At 42.1% G+C, this 23,041-nt stretch overlaps 1 protein-coding gene across 1 annotated transcript in view; it reads right to left on the minus strand.

The window, feature by feature from the left end:
• Positions 1–23,041, minus strand: part of UHRF2 (ubiquitin like with PHD and ring finger domains 2) — a 110,231-nt gene that overhangs the window by 58,864 nt on the left and 28,326 nt on the right. The window contains exon 2 of the mRNA XM_088476578.1: positions 8,429–8,662. Coding sequence (XP_088332704.1) covers positions 8,429–8,662 — 234 coding nt within the window. The remainder of the gene's footprint in view (positions 1–8,428; positions 8,663–23,041) is intronic.

Here is a 23,041-nt window from a genome sequence, read left to right on the forward strand (position 1 = left end):
TTGAATACGGGGCTACGTGGGGACGCGCGCAATACTTTTTCGCACCTGAAACCAGCGATGACGGCAAAAAGTCCAGCAACGCACTTTTCGCTTCTAATTGAATACGGGCCTAAGCTTGAAAAGTGGTCATATGGGATATTTAATCTATTTAACATTTCCTGGGTTTGACCTGTGGAATAGCATGGTACATGTCCAACATCGACCAGGAGTAATTTTTTATTAAGATGCTCAAATCACTTTGGCTGGCTCATTTTAATAAGAAGGATCCCTTGTATCTGCTGTCACAGCTTATGACAAATAGTTGAAGATAGAACATAGACTGACTGGTAAAGAAGTGTTTGCAATGTGCTGGACGGTTGAATTGTATACCCGCTTGCTTTGATTCATTTAAAGAGGAACTGACTGTCACGACTCTAGGGAAATTGGCCTCCCGTGATGGAACAGGCTTCGCTAACTGTGATACCGGCAGCACAAACTGAGGTGGTCTGAGATATGTTTTGCTCATAGGACGGCAAAGGCCTAGGAGAGCGGATTACAGGGACAATAGGCAGAGGCAGGCTGTATGGAACTTGACACGAGACACTCAGGATGATTGCAGATACTGGACGAATTGGTAAAGGTGGAGTACCAGTCCTGGTATAGGGTGATACTCAGGCGAGAACAGCAGGGATCCGTAGTAGTAGTACTTGAAGTATTCCACTAAATAGATGCTGTGGACCTTGGAGCTGTGGATGGTACCTCAGACTGAATACTGTTTTCTGGAGTACTGGGTTGAGCCCAGGTAAAAGGCAGATTCCTTACTGAGACATACTCAGTTTAAAGATAAAAAAGTTCTTAGAACAATGGTGCTGAGCAATGCTCAGTACAACGATGACTTGAAAGCTGGTTAAGGAGTACTGAACCGGGTGTACAACAAGGTGTACTTGGAAGGAACAAACGAGGATCCAGCAGGAGCCAAAAGGAAGCCTTTAGGAGACATTGCACAGACACTGAATGAGTCCAGGAAGGGTTTATATACCCAGTGTCTGTTACTGGTTGGACAATTACTCTAAGCTGACCCCGGAGTTGAGCAGGATTGGCAGCTGCTGAATCAGGTGACCAATCCAAGATGGCTGCGCCCATGAACAGGAGAAGTCAGCGTGGATGCAGAGGAACAGTGCCAGCTATTGAAGACATCTTTAGGTAAGTGTAGAGGAGAGAGGCAGCAGGGCTAACGGAATCCCTCCAGTAGCATTAGGAAGTCCCATGTAGCGGACGCCGCTTACAGCTGTGGGGAGAGCGGGCACACAACAGAGTGTGCCAGAGCCCGGTCAGACGGAACACGGCTGCCCGGATCCTCCGCTGTGACCCGGCAGCCCGACTCCTGACACTGACACCAGTTATCTAGGTTGCTTTTCTGGCTCTGTAACACGGTGGGACAGAGCAGTTGATTAAAAGCAGAGTTTATACATTATGTTTTCTGCCATTAGGCTTCCTGCAGCCTGGACATTAGCCAAGCTGTAGGGAATGAAGTATGCAATCCCAGGAATAAGCTTGCTACCCTATAGTTAACACAGTTAAATTATTGGGGCCTTTGTTTAGTACAACAGATAAAAACCACATGTATATGGTAAAAGTAGTACAGTCAATAGGATTCTATTTTCCTATGGAATGCTTGGGACACTGGATTTTCCAGAGCCTGTGTTCACCTGTAATGCGAAGCACCATGCCTAAAATATAGCAAAATATATTAAAAAAACCTTTGCATGGGGAATATGCCACTTGCACCACATTCAACAACTCATGCACAGTACTGAAAAATGTTCTACCAATTAAAAGTATTTTTTCTATGTAGCACAGAAATGCCCATAGAACATTAATAAAAGGGTGGACAAACCATTGAGTTCAGGACCCAGTCAGATCTTTTAAAGTGCAATTGATGTACATCCATTGATGTAAAAAATAAACATGACTCACACAACTACCTGGCTCCTGGAATTTCTCCTGGCCTGCTGTAAGGTATTACTTATCTATTGTATGGACTTAAAATAACACAAAATAAAAGATTAATGCATATTTCTAAGAAACCAAATCTAAAACATAATAATTCATTTTGTGATTTAATTACATATTTTCTACTGATAAGCACACTGTACAGGCTGGACTGGAAGTACTAGGTAACAAACACTTGGCTATACAAATATATAGTCAGCCAGATAACAGGATCTACTACATTTTCCTAAACTGCAGAAATCAGAGGATAATGTACTTATAAAAGTAAAGCAAACTCGTCGACAACCTTTCTCAGGAATGAAAAAATGTTTTAAATAAACAGGAACATGCCTGCTTTAATTGCTGCTACAAGTTCAGAACAAACGCGAGCTCGCGATCTGTAAAATCCCCATGGCAACTGAATGCTAAATGAGACATGGAAAAAGACTAGCAGATGAGAAGTGGAATTGAAACACTAGCGCAACCAACTACTGAAATGCACAATCCTAGTATTTTATTCAGTAGATCACTTTAGGTTTTGTTATTGTTAGAGGAGATAACTTTTTATGGAGGCAATTACTAGTATATCTAGAAGAAATAAGAAAAAAGTGAAGCATTTTAAGTTGCTATTCTGACATCTGCATGAACAGCACAGCGTCTGCTTTACCACTGCATTCCGCCATCTTGAGGATGTCGGTCATGTTCAGGCATTGTGCTCACCCTGTGTGCATTCTCATTATTGTTACATCTAGTTAACAGTTTCTACGCAGAAGCCAGTTCCTTAGCCACTGCCTTCTGCCATGTTAGGGATTGTGCTCACACATTGTAGTTTTTTCGCTGTTTTTACATCAGGCTAACAGCATCTACTATTAAACAAGCTTCCCTAGCCGTTGCCTTCACCACCTTTAGGAGCTCTCCCCCATGGTCTGGCAGGGAGTCCTCCTGTGTGCATTCACATGATTCTTATATTTAGGGAACAGCTGCCGCACATTATTAATAGTGCGCTGCTGCAGGGAATTACACGATAAAGGGGTTTTAAATATACACTTTTAAAATATAAATGTAATAAATAGTTAAGTAATATTTCAATAATACCACAAAGGATCCATAGTCTCTTACAAAGGGCAAACAGCACAGCACAGAAATACATAAACGTAAAAACAATACGAAACAACAATAAGAAATAAAGGAGCATCTATACAATAAACAACGCACTATATAAAATATAAAAATGCCTCCATTAGATAATTTTTTGGGAGTTTTAAAGAATCCATTAATATTCCACAGGACTTTAGAGTCATAAAACAATAATGGATATTAATAGAGAAAGAAGGCACTGCACGCTACAATATGCACTATAACATAAGGGACCCTTGCCTAAAGGGTTAATCCCCAAAACTTTAAATATATGGCACAATTGCGTCCACTGTTATACTCCCAGAAACATCTCTCTTATAGTTTTAAAAGGGCTGTATTAAAGGCTATGCATAATAATGTATCTATAATGTACATGAAATAAATGAATACTATGTTACATACACATTTTATAATATACTAAAATATATAGAGAGACAGACAGAGAGACAGACAGAGACAGACAGAGAGACAGACAGAGACAGACAGAGAGACAGACAGAGACAGACAGAGAGACAGACAGAGACAGACAGAGAGACAGACAGAGAGACAGACAGAGACAGACAGAGACAGACAGACACAGACAGAGACAGAGAGACAGACACACACAGACAGACACACACAGACAGACACAGACAGACAGACACAGACAGACAGACACAGACAGACACAGACAGACAGACAGAGACAGACAGACAGAGACAGACAGACAGAGACAGACAGACAGAGACAGACAGACAGAGACAGACAGACAGAGACAGACAGACAGAGACAGATAGACAGGAGAGAGGTGATCGAGGGTACAAAGCTTCTCACAGCTACGCAGACTTCCTTTTCTAAAGTGCACTGTAGATTGGCTGATTCAAATACATAAGGGCAGTGAGATTGCTGTTGTGCTTTTCGACTAGGCAGAAACCCCGTCATTGTCCTAAAAATGCGTGAGGGGCATCAGTTGTCTGTAATCGTGTAGGGGGGCATACACATTTGTTTCCCCTACATAGAACTTTAAGAGAATGTCATTTGAGGTTGAACAATGTAACAGTGACCTTCAAGATTCAAATCTGAAAATTTTAATTTTGGTTAAATTTTAGCGATTTAATTGATAATACAAAAATTTCCTAAATAATCAAAGCAACCAAAATAATTCCATAAACAATTATCTTCCTTTTATACAGAAAAGATACAAGAATCCCACGGAAACCACCCAAGTGCTGCAGATGTTTCTTACTTTCAACCATTACACATATTAAACGTCACATATTTGCATTTAGTTTCTTCTCTCTTCTCCACCTGCTGAAAGATATTGTCTGAGAAGGCAAGGCCAGTCCCAGATTAGATTATTTTCACTGTGCATATGGTTTGAGTCACCAGCTAAATCACAGCTGGAAGACAAAATAAAAAGACAGTATAAAAGAATGATTTATTTTCACATAGCTAGCTTTTTCACAGTTAAAATTCATGTTCGTAAAGTAATTTGGTTGAAATCCATTGCAATACAAAATAAATCCCTAACAGGTTAAACATTACACTGCATAAAACTAAAATCTAAGGCAAAAAATACTACATAAAATAGAGAACATTTTCAACAATCCACCAAAAAAAGCCAGGGCTGAGAAAATGTAGGAAAATTGGTGCCAACCCAAAGATAGGAAGCAGACAAATTATAAAAAAAAAAAAAAGTTTAATCTAGCGATACATACACTGTAAAAGGACACGCCCCCGACTGACTGCTGCTCCCTGCCCTCCATACCCTGCTCCGCTCCATCTGCCCCCCCCCGCTGATCCTCTCCCTTCCATCTACACACCCCCCTCATCCACACAAAAATCCTTTCTCCCATACTTACCCTGTTCCTCTTCTGCAATGCTTGATTGCGATGCTTGATCTGTCCCTACCTCTTCGCAGTGGGAGCAGTTGGAGGGGTGGTGTCCTGGCCTCCACTGCATATTCATTGAGGAGACGATCACAAGGTCAACCCTTACCCCAATCCATCATCAATAACCCCTCCATTGTGTATCATCATTAAACCTCTCATATCAGCGTTTCATACAACTCCCTCACCCTATTAATATTATTTACCTTCTGGCTCACTTCCACACTGCTGCTCTACAATAAACTTAGGTTTGTACTAAACATATATCAATGTCTGAGACAATGCGGAGTCTGAGACCGCATGATCAGTAATCTGTAATTAGTTCCCCTCTGAGAAATACTAAACTGCAATCTCAAGAATGTTGGGCCATGCACACAGCATTCTGAGGTGCCAATTAGATGCCAGGGTCAGCGGTAAGAGCAGAGACCACAATTCAGAGCTCTCAGGCTGCATACACTAAGTTAAGCCTTCTCCACTGAGTGCAACAAGTCACAGAAAGGCTGGCTGCAATGGTCTCTGCTACCCAGGAATTAGGCACCATGACCCAATGTTTTAGGACAAATTAATAATGACATAGTACATCACATATATGTTGGTTTTTATTTTCATTTTAAGAGTTTATGGTTTAAACATATTGACTTGTCATAAAGCAATGCAAAGGTTGAATCTAACTTCTGTTTAATGGGTAGACTGCCTCCCTGCTTTTGGTTAGCCCCAACAGTTGACCAAGAAATAGTCATTGGAGAAGAGGGTTAGTAACACATTTGCCTCTCACATTCTAACACTGAATATTGATGTAACACTGAAAAGAAAACAATAGCACAAGGTCTATTCAAATCCTGAAAGGATCCTAGCACATTGCAGGATCGGTCATGTAAATAGTGGGTGAGGCTATATTAAATAATGATGGGATTTGAGGGTGAGGCTAGTATGTATATAAATTAACATGTGGAAATGATCACAGTTTAAAAAAACATTAACATATAAAAAAGAAATGTGCATATAGTGTTGTCACAAACCCCATCATACAGACGAGAAAGTTCGCTATGAGATACTAGCCTGAAATAAAAAGAACAAGAATCAGGACTATCTTTACCAATAAAATATTTCTTTAGCCCACACCAGATTAGATCACGGATACCACGGATTAGTTTTTGTTTTACAACACTATTCAGCCTACAAAGTTTGTGTTTTATAATTAGTGTTCGTTCCCGCTAGGCTGTTAAAGTAGGGCAATGCGCCCTGCCCATTTTGCAGCTGGAACGATGCACTCTGTCCCCTTCCGGGGCGACATTCCAATTGGATAATTCATCAGCTCCTCATCTCTCTGCAGAACTCCTGATTAGAAACGGAGGGATTGCAGGAGGTCTGTGCCACCTGCCTCCTGTACCGTTGGCACGAAAGACTAGACACCCACTCTGCCCTGCACAGTCTCTGGGCACTGACTCACTAATGGAGCCTCACGGACAGCAGGCTGGAAGCCATATCTAGGCTGCGTAGCCAGACTTCTGTGGTTTTTGAGTCTCCTCCAGCCATCTCGGTGGATGGTGGCTCTAGGAAGCAGGTATGTGTGTAATTGGTGGGTCTAGGAATCAAGTATGTGTGCAAACTCAATGTCGGCTCTCTGAGTTTGTTCCACAAGTAAGCAGAGATAGCTTGTACAGTGCCTGGTACACATATATCATTATGTCCTGTGACGGGAGGAACACTATGGGGCACTGATGGCAGATACACAATAATCTAATTTAACTAGGATTTAAAAAAATATATATATTTTTGTGAATGTAAATGAAGCTTATAACATGAACTTAGAAGTTCTTTGGGTTGTGCCTATAACTTTGATTGGAAAAAATAAAATCAACCTTTTTCTAGAGTTTTGAGTTTACAAAAAAAAAAGGAATACAGTGCTCAAGAGGTCTTACACTGCAATAATATAACGTCTGAGTCAACCATGGAAGGTAACAGTGTTTATTAACATATGCGCTTAAAAAGTATACTAAACAGTCAAACAATCAAAAAGTAAAAGCATCTATATGTGCTGCATTAAAATCATTAAAGCTGGGATAAGTGAGATTTGCTGCAGGAAACTAGACCATTTAAAGAAAGATGAACAACACAGGAAGACTGCAAATGAATGTAAAATTACCAGATGGTATAGAAATGGGTTCGGATGTTTCACTATTCCCTAGTATTGCATTTCAGGATGGAGTGAGCAGCAAAGACTTCCTGCCCTCTCCACCCCCTTCTGTGCCAGCAGTCAATCAGAGGAACCAAAGAGTATATGCATATCCAAGGTCACCTCCTCCTGGCTGCTCCCGCTGACCCAGTGCCCAACCCCCCCCCCCCTCCTGCCTTAAGTAAGGTGACACCTCCATCCTGACTGCCTGTTGATCCCCCTCCCTGGTGCCGCCATTTTAAGGTGACCCAGCATACGCCAGGTCAACCTCCTCCCTACTGCCCAGTGCCCCTCCACTTCCGTCCCGCCATCGCTGCCGTAATGACCCAGCGCATGCGCAAGTCCAGCGTCACACAGACGCCAGCAAGTGCGCAGAACAATAAAAGGAAAAAAACCAGAAGAGACCGAGAAGAAGAAGAGAAGACCGGATCGCAGAACCTGGATATACCGCTTCGCTAAACAGGTAAGTGTACATGAATTGCTATTTATCAAAACTAGAGATTGCATTGAAGTGATACGATCTATTGTGATAAGTAACAATTCTATATGCACATCTTCATGAATAGACCCCCGTATATTATATTACCTTTCAATCAGAGCCTATTTAGTGTTCAATTCTGCTGTTGTTTCTAATTCTTATATTTCCTAGTAAAAGGAAAATTGCTTCAAATACAAACATTTTGCTTAACGGATACCGTGCTATGGGTAAAAATACAAACAGATAGTAATTAATGAAAAAGCACACTAAAGCCAGGTACACGCCTGCACAATATCGGCCAGGCCACATCGGAACGACAAATTGGACATATCGTGCAGAGTGTATTGCCTGATTTGCGTGCTCCAGTGGTTGCATGTGACATTGTGTGATAGGCTGTGCAGCACGGCCTATCACACGATATCGCATGCAAGGCTGTACATATTAATGAAAGAAGAAACAGTGATCGTTCTGTCATTCATTAAATCTTTTAAGTACGTACAGGCAATCACATGAAGTCCAGGGTTAAGGCAAATCGCCCAGAACATTGGCACGATTGCCGGTCGCTCAGGTGTGTACTCAACTTAAGGAAAAGTTGAATGGAAGAATTTAAAGATTAAATATAATACTAGAAACATATATTACTGCGTTAGAGACATGAACATCTAAAACTTTGTCCTTCAAAACTATAATGTGCCCGTTTCAGCAAACAGCACACTTCCCAAATACAATCCTAGTGTGATCACTAATAATGTGGCAAAATGATATATACCAACAGACTTAATACATTTTAACACCAACCTTGTAAATTCCAATGCCTGGATCAATGAGGAAGGCTCGGGCGGAAGTAGATGGTTGAATGGAAGGAGTGCTGACTCGCAATTTGTGCTTATGTGCAGAATTTGGGTGGGCTTTCCCATCTGCATCCTTTTTCTTCATGGAAGGAACAGCATCATCAGACTGCGAACGGATTAGGAGTTGGACAATGTCATTCAATCCAACGTTGTAGTCAAAAAGGGTATGGCCGTCTTCAAGCTAATATTAAAAAAGAAAAAAAGAAAAAGTCAACATTTATTTTGCCGAATACTTGTTTTGAACATAGTCATGCGAAGAAGAAAATACATTTACTTTCAAACAGATGTTTGCTACTTTGCAATGGCTACCCATAAACGGTTTACCATTACATGGGAAATAGATAGTCTATGGCAGTGGTTCCCAAACTGTGCGCCGTGGCACCCTGGGGTGCCTCTGGACACTTGCAGGGGTGGCTCAGGTTGGTGGTCCAGCACCAAATCAAATTATTTATGGTATATGTAATGTAAATATGTGGACAAACAGAAGCACAAACCTGTCCTCCACCACATAACTGAGCCTAAGGATGACAGGTAAGCACAATTTACTTCACTTTACTATATTTTTTGTGAAATAACTCAATAACAAACGTTTGGCTTAAGGGTGCCGTGAAACCAATGCTGATACTCTAGGGCACCGTGATACAAAAAAGTATCTATGGCCTGATCAGATCATTCATCTTTCTCGTCCATGCTTTCCGCTGTCTCTTCCGCTTCACTTAAAATTTGGAGGTTGCAATTCTTATAGACGTAAGACCCATTTATATATAAATGTACATACTGCCAATTCAATAACTCTAATTGGGAACACCAGTCATATGCTGGACCTTTCTTAAGGCAGTAGCTAGAGTTGCTTTTACCAACAAGTCCTGGAGGAGGATACAGGTAAATTTACTGACATATTATTAGCATTCTTACCCATTATATGTAACAGAGGCAGATGGGGGGGATGAATAGTTCTTACAAATATACAATTGTACTATCTTAGACCAGTGGTTCTCAACTCGCTCCTCGGGACCCCACACAGGTCACATTTTCCAGGTCACCCAGCAGGTGCACAGGTGTATTCATTACTCACGGACACATTTTAAAAGATCCATAGGCTAAATATTTCACTTGTGATTCTGTGAGGAGACCTGGAAAACATGCACTGTTTGAGGTCCTAAGGACAGAGTTTGAGAATCTGTGACCTAGAGTAACAGGTGGGGGGAGGGGAGAGGGACACTAGTTTTCAGAGATATACAATTGTACTATCTAGAGTAAAAGTTATTTACTGCCCCATACTATGCAACCCACTTGAGGGCACCCATGTCCCTATATATGTCCACAACCCATTCTCCTCCACCCAACACTTCACTATGGGGCAGCCCTCAGCTTTTAACTACACAATTTTCCTGATTCCTCCACTTGGACAAAGTGAGTGTTAAATATGTCTAATATATTCCAACATTCCCAGTTTAAGGATATTTTAAACTCCATCTTGCAACTGACAAAATATAAAACTGAAGGTACTGACTGTATGGTTACATTAAATATATCTAGGTTTACAGGTGTGTCTGATTGCCAAAACATAAACCTTAGCTTCTTAGGGCATGTGTCTAGCAGAAAGGTGGTATTGGTGGCTCAAGTAACCTCAGTAAGTGCAAGGAGAAATGATTATATTGCTTGGACTGTGTATCACAGTATTAGATTTAACTGGAGGGAAGCAGACAGTTTTAAAATTGCTATCTTTCACCCCTGGGCCACTGAAGTAATTGCACATCAATACACACAATGGAATAGAACAGTAACATGAAACATTAGCCATATAAAATTGTCACTACAAAAAGGCACACGTACTAGTATATATAGTCACATAGGGAACTTAGGAGTCATAAGGTTTAAGCAAACTTAAGCAAATCAGATGTGGCTGCACATAGAATACACACATAAACCAGGTTTGGTGACCCACGCCAACAACAAGAATCCTTTAGCCTGAGGAAAACATTCCAGAATGAAAGAGTACAGTCAAGCCCAAAGGAGTCTATGCTGTCCATATAGACACAGCTAATTACTATAGGAAGGTAAAGGACAACAACATCAGGGGTACACAAATAGCCTAACAAAGAAAAATAAAAGTTCCTTTTACCAGAACAGCACCCCAACCAGCATCTTTGTTAAAATGTGCACTCCTCTTCCTTTTATAGATCTATCCAAACACATATATAAAAGCTATAGAATGCATATGACAGGTGGGTGGGATAGTAGGTAAATTCATGTGCAAGCTGATACATGTAGACCTGACAACCTCAAATCCAACCACATGCTTTGTACTGTGAAGGTCAATGGGAATGCAGAGGTGCTACAGTAGATATGGACAGCACAAAAAGGATTCAGCAATGCCAAAAGCTCTATCTTGACAGAGAACCGAGGTCTTTATTAGCATTCAGCAGACTTGAAATGGTTTAATGGATTGCAAAATGACCATCAAATAAAACGGGGGAATCCTGTTGACTAGTTTCAGATGATGGAAGAGATGCAGTTAGCATCAAATGATGAAGGTGAGAATAACAGCGATCCCAGCAGGCTGTTATAGAAGGGTCTCACATCCTGCCCATTTTGTGAATGTAAAAATGTGTCCTGTCCTTTTCCACAGGCTCTGGACATTCAGCAATTCCACTACTGCAAATGCCAGCTTCCGTGGATTTTGTTGGGACAGGCTACGACCTGGGACGTACACCTCCCCCAGGACTCAGCCTTCTGCCTCTCCATCCAATGCAAATATTTCTGGCCCCATTTCTGGCCCCACCACAGGGTACTAGTTGAGCTGCAGTTAATGGCCAGACCCTGCATCCCTTCAGGAGACAACACTTCTGCTGCACCCTGGTTGTCCCCAGCAACTGGACTGCGGGATTGCCAATTGCCAGACCCATCATGATGTAATGTGCTTCATGGAGAAGTCATTGTGCCAAGGAAACAGGAGCTCAATCTGCAACTGCTAACAGGAAGGTCAAACTAGAGCTGCTACAGCGACTTCTGAACGCCCCCTCTAACTGGGTCCAGGAAATCCTCTTGCTCTTGACACTGAAAGGCATGGAACTGGGACAGGCATGTGTCTGTGTGTGTTTGTGTGTGTGGGGATGGGGGATCTGAGTGATATTGGAGGGGCATATAGGTAGTCTGAAGGGCACTTGACATTATTAAAATTTTGCCCTTCAGTATTCAACTGTGCTCTCCTCTGTGAAAATACAAATACATATACTGAGTGGTTAAATTATATTTAATGTTGATGTAGGATGTCTGAATCTGTATAAGAGCAGAAAGGCAAAGGTATGCAGAGACTAACGAATGATTGTTTGGCACTCGCAGCAGTGGCATGAGCATTAGCAATATGGTTGCTCTGTTAAATTGTTCCAGGGCGGCAGTTATTAACATGTACTCAAAGTGGACCAGCAGACAAAAAACTGGATCTGAGTGCAACGCCCGTAAATGGCTACTGGATACCGGAGCGGAACACAGTGGGCAGTCTTGGGCATGTACTGATCAGCCATAATATTAAAACCACTGACAGGTGAAGTGAATAACTTTGATTATCTTTTTACAATGGCACCTGTGAAGGGGTGCAATATATTAAGCAAAATGTAAATATACTGTTCTTGAAGTTGATGTGTTGGAAGCAGCAAAAATGGGCAATAGTAAGGATTTGAAAAGGGCCAAAATTGTGATGTCTAGACGACTGGGTCAGAAAATCTCCAAAATGGCAACTCTTGTGGGTTGTACGATCCTATCTCACAGAAGAGCTACTGTAACACAAATTGCTGAAAAAATTAATGCTGGCCATGATTGAAAGATGTCAGAACACAGAGTGCATTGCAGCTTGCTGCGTATAGGGCTGCTTAGCCGCAGACCGGGTAAAGTGCCAATGTTGACCCTTGTCCTACAATGGACCCGTGAGCTTGAGAACTGGACCATGGAGCAATGGAAGAAGGTGGTCTGATCTGATGAATCAAGTTTTCTTTTACATCATGTGGATATCCAGGAATTTGCGAGTAGTTTACGAGGGGAAGAGACGCCACCAGTATGCACTATAGGAAGAAAAACAAGCCGGTAAAAGCAGTGTGATGCTCCGGGCAATGTTCTGCTGGAAAACCTTGGAACCTGACATTCATGTGGATGTTACTTTGACACGTACCACCTGCCTAATCATTGTTGCAGACCAAGCATACTCCTTCATGCCAACAGTATTCCCTGATGGCAGTGGCCTCTTTAAGCAGGATAATGCATCCTGCTATAATGCAAAAATTGCTCAGGAATGATTTGAGGAATATGAAAGGTTTGAAAGTGTTAACTTGGCCTCCAAATGTCCCAGATTTCAATCTGATCGAGCATCTGTGGGATGTGCTTGATCAACAAGTCCGAGCCATGAAGGCCACACCATGCAACTTGCATGATTTAAAGGATCTGCTGCTAAGGTGTTGGTGCCAGATACCACAGGACACCTTCAAAGGTCTTGTGGAATTCTTGCCTCTGTGGGTCAAGCTGTTTTGGAAGAATGAAGGGAAACTAAACAACATTAGGCAGGTAGTCTAAATGTTATGAATGATCGTTGTGTATGCATAAATACACCAATCAGCCATAAGACCCCACAACTGACCAGCAGTAGTCCACTGCCTCTCTCTCCAAATAGACTCTACGCAAAGGTCTCTCACTCATCTATTCCATCCAAGCTCCATCCACTTTTGTCTCTTCTGATATGTAATGAAGGGTAAGAGGACCACCCCTCCATCCACCTCAACAGAAGCAGCTGGAATGAACTAATGTGCAGAGTGTACTCGCGTATTGACACATGTGTACTCGCATATTAACGTACTTACACGAGCACCCACACATCGCACATTAGTCGACTCCTGCCGCATTAGTTGAGGAGGTAGATGGTGCAGTCCTCTTAAACTACATTACACTTCAGAAAAGAAAGTCTCGTTTGGGGATTGTATGGAATATATTACAGGCAGTTAGTAGGATGCAGAATACGACTTGGGCACAGGTGACCTATAGGCTGGTGAGGTGGCATGATGTCCCTGAAGCTTCCACAAAGAGCTTTAGGTGCCTGGGACTGTGGAAACATAATTTAAGACCAACATATAATAGAAAATATATATGTGTGTGCATGTGTATCTCTATCTCCCTTCTCACAGCATATATAGGCAATAGCTAGTATATATGTGTAATTCTAACCATCCAATTGTATAAACAAAAACAGTTTTGCTACAATTTGCAAGTTGTTTTTTTTTTACTGACGAAATTTATCCACAAATAAACATAATTTAACAAAAAAAGACTTCACTGTTTCTTTTTTATACTATTTTGCACCATTGTGAACCATTTGCAGGAAGCAATATTTTGCACGTTTGAACTGTACAATAACAATTACAGTGCAAATTCTTTGTTGTGTGTCAGACTGGGCCTTCCTGTTCCTCTTCCCTTTATATAAACGCTGTTAAATATGGTTTAGGAAATATGGAAATATGTTTTTTAAAAACAGACTATTCATCTAACAGCATAGACTAACAAAAAAATACAATATTTGACTGAGGAATATGTAGCGCACAGGCAAAACAGCAGCTCTACATTAATTCTATCTTTTAAAACAGGGATGGGGACCCTCAGGCCCAGGGGCCATATAAGGCCCCCCAGAGTAATTTGGTCTGGCCCTCTGAGCTTTTTTCTGCTAGCCTCATCTGGCTAGCTGGGTGCCTAGAATGGAACACTGCAGCCAGAATCAATGCAGCAGTGCCACCTGGAGTGTCCACCGCTGCCTTTACAGCTCCCCGTAGCATCCTCAGGATGCTCCGGGCATTGCTTTAATCACCAGCAATTGTGGCCCCGTCCCCGTGTGACATCACATGGAGGGGGCATGGCCTGCAGCGGGCACGCAAATAATGTTATATATATCAAAATGGCCCTTGGCAGAAATCAGGTTCGCCACCCGTTTTAAAAAGGTGATAATTGTTGAATTTGGATAACTAGTCTGCAGTTTTTACTAGTCAATAACCTTGGTCTTAACAATGAAACTTACTAAATAAAGTGACAAATCTGCAAATATTTTCTGCACATTAAACAACTGCTGAGATTAATATTTAAAACATTCAACCTACTGCAATGGTAATGCCTTACTTCGCTTTAGTTACTTTTACAAAAGGCACATGGAAATGTTACTTAAAGCATACAATTATCGGGCCGATCAGGCGACAATTGTAGGATTTCTATCAGGTCAGAGCCTTTCTCGGATCTGCAGGTTACACGCTCACAAAGAAAGTATGTCAGGAAATGAGCGGTGGGGGAAGCGGGGGGACCAGTCAGCTTCCAGTAGAAAAATGAAAATTATGACTCATTCATTTCAGGAATTAGGGAAAAGAAATATGTATGTAGACCAACATGAATATAGATCTATTGCGATACCACAGCATTACCTTACATTTACCAATATAAAAGACAAATACCATATAGTTAATGTTTCTTTTAATATATTTTTTTTTTTACAAAAACATTAAACATGGACAACTGCATTTCTCACAGATCTAACGTACAAAAATGAGTCACCCTGAAGACCTCTAAGCTCATCTCAAACTGCAGACACTACCTTGTACTACCTCACAAGCCAGTTTGCACTATTATGTACCTGAAATACAAATTAAAAACAAATGAAGCACACAATCACCATGTAGAACAGTTACAGCATTGACTGACATTCAAGAGGTATTCATACATTCCGAGTGTAGTCAATAATGGATCCTTTTGTCTTTTTACAGATGCCCTAATCATAACCATAAACTAGGATAGTCATAAAATACCCCTCAGTCTGCTAACCCTGTGCTTCCCAAATCCAGCCCTCGGGACACACTAACAGCGAATGTTTTCCATATCTCCTTGCTGGAGCACAGATGTATACTGATTGACATTTTAAATGATCAACAGGTGGTTTCAATGATTTCATGTGTGATCCTGTGAAGGGAATGGGTATGATCGATTCCCGTCAGCGGCAGCCCCACAGGAACAGAGTGCGACTCAGCGGAAGCCCGACAGCGCTGGAAATCCCGATCGTGGATAGGCAAGTATCCACTAACCTAACCTAACCCCCCCTAACCCTAACCCTCCTTAGGGGTGCCTAACCCTAACTTCCCCCCCAAGTGCCTAACCCTAACAACCCCCTTCCCCGCTACCTAAACCTAAGTCCCCCGGGGGGGTGGCTAACCCTAAGTCCCCCCCCGGGGGTGCCTAACCCTAACCCTCCCTCCCCCTAGCCTAACCCTAATTCCCCCCCGGGAGCCCTAAACCTAACCCCCCCCCCCCTGCGGCTGTCCACTCGCGGCGCCCGGCATCACTACGATCGTGATGCCGGGCGCCGGTCTCCCGGCGTCGGGGAAATGCGGGCGTCTACATCTAGACGCCCGGCATTTCACCCTTGCCGGGATAAGACAGTCGGGAAGCCGGCTGCCGGCATATAGGCAGTCGGCTTCCCGACTGCTTCCCCTGTGAAGAGACCTGGAAAACATGCACTGTGTCCCGAGGACTGGATTCGAGAAGCACTGTGCTAACAAAGGGGTAGGCAACTTGTGGCATTCCAGCTGCTATGGAACTGCACATCCCAGCATGCCCTGCCATAATTTTAGCATGCCCTAACAGCAAAACTGTGACAGAGCACACAGCTTGAATGCCACACGTTGCCTATCGCTCTGCTAAACTACTGTATGTCATAACCTTGCATTTAACTCATTCTCTTGGGTAAGTAAGATATTGGTAGGTGTAAAATAATGCCACACAATATGGGGTGTATATGGGATATTATTGTACATATAAATATGTTTGTCTCATCAGTAACAGTGCTAGATCACAACACATTTTGGAATCATTTACTGGACAGCAAAAATGTAATATTACAGATATCTTGGAGGCCTACAAGCTGCAGGGGTTTTCTTTAAAATGGATCTCTAGATACATGATCATTTAAATATAACTCCAGATAATGGAGCTAAAAGTAAAACAGTCAGCAGGGCAATACTCAAGAGATATTATAGTCTGTCAAGATTATAAAAAATAAGGATAAATTTACTTGCCGAGATGATGGCTCACATTTAAAAAAAAAAAAAAAAAATCTCTCTATTGATGTGTCAAGATCTGCTATCATCTATAATACCCTAAGAGATTAACTATCGGTCACAAATGTTCGCCAACATAATTTTAGAAACCACTGGCATTTCCTGTTTAAATTTCAGGTATTTGCTAAAAAAAAACCTCTACCATAACCTGAATGACTTATCACACAAAGAAGCTCAAAAGGCCACAAAGACCCTCAACACCATAGAGAGGGCAAAAACTAAAACCATTTGTCTAAAGATTTGGCACTCAAAAAGTAAAACAAAACTAAAAAATAAACAAAACTAAAAAATGAATCAAGCGCTATAAGCTGTATATATAAAACACAAATAATTCAGCTGCAACAAATCATGTATGTTTGTAAATACATACACTTAATAGCCGTGGAACACAGGTGTGAACCTCTAGATAATCTAAATTGGTAGGTGTATTGCACTAAACAGTGTCCGCGTGGCCACGCAACTGTCTGCGTGGCCATGCAACTGTCTGCGTGGCCACGCCCCCCTATTCTGCACGCCGTGCACAGTATCCCCCCTCGCACCGGGTGACACCGCAGGGAGGGACTTCACTGGGGAGAGGTGAAATAATATAACTATTCACATTCAGATGCATAAAGTTGATGATTCCAAAATATATCTATATCAGAGATTCAGTGTAATCCATGCTCCTCTGTATAAAAGTACCTGTGATGTGAACAATAGTCTTGAATAAAATTCTCATATTTTGGGAGTTATGTTAGTGAATCCAACAAGCGCCTGACATGAACACAAGAGGGTCCATGTGTAACACTGTGGTGGGTACTGAATGTCAGCAGCGGCTAGGCAGCTGCGGCCGCACGCTGCTCATACCTTTGTAGCCGTGGGATGTCGGCTGGATGAACACACTGCCGTTCGCTGTTTGTTGTCTGTACTCAGCTTTCAAGCCTTCAGCAGCGCGGCTCTGAGGCCCCTAAACAGCGCGGCTGTATGCAGAATCTCTCCAGGCTGTTTAACAGTCCATTGGGATATAGTGACACAATCACAGATGTTTTGTTTTAATGTTTCCGTTTAGATTGTAATTGTATCTATTCAAGAGACCTGCGGGGAGAAAATAGTTACACAGTGACAGGGGTGTAACCAATAGTAATAATGAATTTCCTATTTAAACATTCCCCAGGATAGAGCGGCATATGCCTCTGATGAAGCAGTGGGAGTAGCCACGGGGAAACGCGTCAGCCACTGCCTCGATCTTCAAACCTATAGGATCATCTTTTCCATTTATCAGCAGAGCCGGTAATTGCCTCTATACAAAGACTCCACCACCAATTTGCAAGCCGCACTACCTTGCTGTCACCAGCGATGCTGTCCGTTGCCAGTACCTCTTTACTACTTATTGTTTAAAGCGGACATCAGCGGCTTCACTGCTGCCCAGCAAGTGCACACCCCTGCTGTTATTCCAAGCTGCTGGCCGCTGCCGGTGGTCTCAGCACAACTCACTGCATGACTATGATCTGACTCTCCTTACTGACTGCAGGAGGATCTACCATATCAGGTGGGCAGTGTGTATGATCGCTACTACATCCAGCCACGGCGTGGTTAACACAGAGAACTGGGTCTCATCGCTACATCGAAACACTGGAATTTAATTATCGGAACTTCACCTATTCTGCACATAAAGTGAACAAGTCCAATACAAGCCTCCTAGGAGACCTCTGTTCAGGGGCGTCTTAAGAGAGGAGGGGGCCCATGTGCACTCCCCGTGCGGGGCCCCCTCCTCTCTCCCCGGTGGCCGGCAGCCGACTGATGCGGCTGGCAAGCTGCCGGAGCATTATTAGACCCCGGGCACTAAAGTGTGCCTAGACTTTACTGCGCATGTGCAGAACGCCGGGAAAATGGCAGCGGCGACCATTTTCCGGCGTTCTGTGCATCCACAGTAAACTCTGGGCACTAGAGTGTGACCGGAGTCTACTGCGCATGCGCAGAACACCGGAAAAATTACCACAATGCCCATTTTCCGGTGTTCTGAGCAGCGCTCACACCCGCAGCGGGACCGCGGACAGGTAAGTTTAAAATAATATGGGTACAGGGTGTGCGGTGCGTGGCCCCCCCTGGACTCGGGGGCCCGTATGCCCCGCACACACTGCACCCATTATAGATACGCCACTGCCTCTGTTATGGAGGGCACCATCAACTAATTGGACTTCAGCTGGTGTAGACATTCCCATGCTGGTAACAGTATATGATTTTCATTCTTGATCTAATATTCTAATTACATGCAATTTGTGCAGGTGGACTCTGCTATACAGATTATATTATCTGTATTTTGTTGTTATTAACAATTTATTTTATGAATGTTTATTAAATTTGTTTAGTTTTTAGTATACTTGCTAGTCTCAATTCACATAATTGTTGTATCATCTCCCAGCGATGTGCATTTTTGCAATATGCTTTTAGAATACTCTCTGGAGAATCACACCCCTTTACACCCTCCTCACAGCTGCAGATTCTTTTAGATTTACTTAGCGCCTTTTGAGGGCTTTTTGTGTCTTTTTGTAAGATTTATAACATTGCTGAGAAAGCAGTCATAATACCCAAATAAGCAGCAGTGACGGTTGAACCTAAAGAGTGGAGAAGTGGCCTAATGGAGAAGTTGCCCATAGCAACAAAGCCGCTTTAGCCTATCATTTTCTGGAATGTACTTGATAAATGCTAGCTAGAAGCTGATTGGTTGCTATGAGCATCTTCTCCACTTCAGGTTTGTTACATCTCCCTCTGTCTCCAAAACTTAAAAACTATAATATATAGGGTGTTTCACTCTCTATAGGCCCCAAAGTTTTCCTTATATAACTTTTAAAGTAATTGACATAATTTAGTGAAATGTGACACAGACATACCTTGGTGTAAGAGAACCATGAGGAGGTCATAGCAAGTGTTGAAGGTGTTCGCCATTAGCATCCAGGTCAGCTGTTCATGCATGCGCGTAGTGAGGGCCAGCTGTTCACCACACTAGTCCGCAGCGCAAAATTCAAATAGGGGTCACACCAACTGCCAGTGAGTATATAACCAGTGAGGATGGCAGTTGGTGTGGTTCCCCTATATGAATATTGGACTGTGCTGCAGCCCCACCTCTGGAGCAGCCACTGCTAGTCAGTAGGTATTCCTGCTTCTGACAGTGGTGTTGTGTACTGAGGCGTCCACATTCACTGTATCTGTGTGTTACGTGCCAAGATAAACCTTTGTTAACTAATTTTCTCACTATGTCAGGACAATAAATACACGTTCAGCTGAATACCGGTTCATAACAGCACATAACACAGACATGAGGTGGGGCTGTGTCAAATTTCACTAAATTATGTCAATTACTTTAAAAGTTTTAAGGAAAACTATTGGGCCAATAGCAAGTGAAACTGTACCAGAAGGGGCAACAGATGGCCTAGCAACCACATGAGCCAATATTATTGTAATCCAAATATCGGCTTGGGACCCAACCTACTGCTCTAAATATAGGTCCAACTAATTGATAAAAAAAAACCTTTGCTAAAATTCTAGCCAATTGCTCAACATCATGAGCAGGTTGTGTTTGTCCCAGGTCACCAAGCTCCTGACAATACCAGGCGAATGATTGATCTGATTCAAGCTATTCACGATCTAAAACCACCGCACCAGTATTAGTGCTCTATGCCAAAACAAAAGCTGAATTTCATGGCCTTTTATGTGTCTGGGTTTACCTTCACTGGTAAATTTCTAACTGCTTTATATCAGTTCCCTTTCAGCTAGAGCCTCTGAATGGGACCAGCACTACTGTATTTGGAATTTCCTACAATACAAAAGTCAAGGGAGCTGCTGCTGTTTAGATCCTGTGTGGGACTTTGTGACCTTTACTCATGTCCTGTTGCCTAGATTTTGGCTGATAAGCTCCATCAAGTTGTAGGTGAAGCAGCTTCCTGAGATAATGCACTGCAGCCTGGATCAGGTTTGTAGTGGTAACCCATGCATTTTGGCTTGGTGTCTTCATCAAGGATACTATATTACCTGTCCTATTTCTTAGCTTTTTATCATCCACTTCTTGTTTGGCAATATATTTGCATTATCTTTTATTGGGTCTATTTACTAAGCAGTGTTGGGAGACAGAGTGAAAAGTGATAAGAAAGTGATAAGGTGCCAGCCAATCAGCTCACAGGCTGTGTTTGAAAAATGACAGTTGGGAGCTGTTTGGCTGGCACCTTATCACTTTCTTATCACTTTTCACTCTGTCTCCTAACACTACTTAGTAAATAGACCCCATAGTCTTGTCAATCTTGTAATAAATAAAAGATAAATTATATATAAACCCAGTCTTGGCATCCAACAAAAACAGTTGGTGGTCCTGTATGTAAGGTACTACCAACCCATTTCCCTGGTGCTTCCTCTAAAAAGTCTCTAGGTCATAGTGGTTTTCCTAGTTTAAATCTGCTGCCATTCTTAATTTATCATGCAACTGTATATACAAAGCAACGAAAAATGCATGGAAAGGGTTAAGTGACACCAACAGCCACGTAAAGGACAAAGTTCTTGTGATGTACTTTGCTCCTTTTAGTGAATTTTGCAGTACATACATTGTTGTTTTACCCTCTTATACAGACAATGCCATATTTTGGCCTGCATTGCTTATGTTTACCTATGCACTTATTAAACTGTGTTTAACTAAGTATCTACTTACTTTTGACTTTGTTATAATTTTTTTATACTGATTGAGATTGTACCTGGAGAAGTTATATTACATATTTTTTTTAATGAAAACTAAAATTTAAAATGTTTGAATACTAAATAAAGTATTAATAGAAAGTAAATTTGTATGCTCTAGCCTTCAAAATGAGTGTCCTTAATCTCAGTAGTAAGTTAAATAATGTATTTAAATACAAAAAAACACCATATTCCCTTACAATAAATCCCAAATGCAATTCAAAATACCTTTCAGTTTCACTCATGTGCCACTCAAAGCATCCCTTTCTCCCCAAAATACCCAAGACTCCACACAATGCCTAAACACTCCATGTCCTTTATAACCTTACATACCTCTAAAAACCCTCTCGCATAACTACCACTGTGACTTAAGACACTACTCAACACCACACTTATCGTCCAGATTCCTCATGTCCCTCACACTCCACACAAAATGCTCCTCAAAACTGCACTCTTCACTGGGAGTACTGTGACCCACTACTAAAATTACTAATAAACATCTGCATAAAAATTCCTTGCCTTGTTGGTATAACCCAGCTCATTACTGCAGACAACATTGCTCCTCTGATGTGAGAGCAGAAGGGTGAATGCATGACCTTCCTGAATTTTGCAGAACAGGCCTCCTGATGTGGCCCCCAGAGTCTGCGGAGCAGAGACAGCTCCCGCCAAGGTAAGACGCAACAAAGGCACATCAATAAACTAGTACTATCACATATAGCAAAACATGTAATTTGCTTGTCTTTTTTTTCCATGGAAATGAGAGCATCTAGACATACAGATGTTCTACAAATTCAAAATGTATTTATTATTTTTATTTTTTTTGGTGGGGGAGATTTACAAAAATAAATAAGATAATACAACTATATAAATTGTTTAGAGCATTACTCAGTTAATGTTTTGTGTAACATTTAAGATGGAATGTAATGCTAGAAATGCCACATATCATTACAATTCATCATAAGACTAAATTGTAAGGACACAAAGGGGACGATTCAATTAAATTAATGGGCGACCAATATAGAAATTCAATTGTTTTGGAAGCCCGTTAATTGTTGTGCTTGTTGCGTCCAAATTAGACTGGGTTTAGCCGCATAAATCAGCTAAACCCATCTCAAGTCCTGTTGGGGTGCCCTAACTGCTGATTGAAGCCACAGACTTATCTCACATTTCTGCTTGCCACCTCAGGAGACTGCAAGCAGAAATGCCAGCTCCAGCAGCTATCGCACCCAAACAAAGCAACAACTGAACTGCTCCATCAGGCGCCCATCACTGACAGCTGCTGGCGCAAACATTTCTAAATGACAATGGATTAAGTACTACTTTGTTGTATGGTCTGTTGTTCATGTGACTAGAATGTACACTTGAAACAGATTCAGAATGGAAATATATATACCGGTATATATCTATATCTCATACATACCCTCCTGGGACCTGCAGGAGGCTCTCGATTTTTTGGTTAGCCCCCGCACCCCCGGAAGAGTAGGCACTTCTCCCGCATCCTGCCAGCTTCCTAGAGAAGTGGGCATGAATGGGGAGAATCTTACCGGAAATCTGAGGTCCGGGCGTAGTGGCAGGGCCTAATGACGCGATTTTATGATAATTGCGTCATTTGGCCCCGTCACCTATTTAAATATGCAGGATTTGTCCGCAAGGAGACGTGGCCTAATGACGTGAATACTCCAGCCCCGGCCCCATCAATACAAACTTGAAAGTCCTTTCCAGGCCACTCC

Source organism: Taudactylus pleione, unplaced genomic scaffold (genome assembly GCF_031769625.1).
Source record: "Taudactylus pleione unplaced genomic scaffold, aTauple2 ptg000190l, whole genome shotgun sequence".
In the NCBI taxonomy this organism is placed as follows: Eukaryota; Metazoa; Chordata; class Amphibia; order Anura; family Myobatrachidae; genus Taudactylus; species Taudactylus pleione.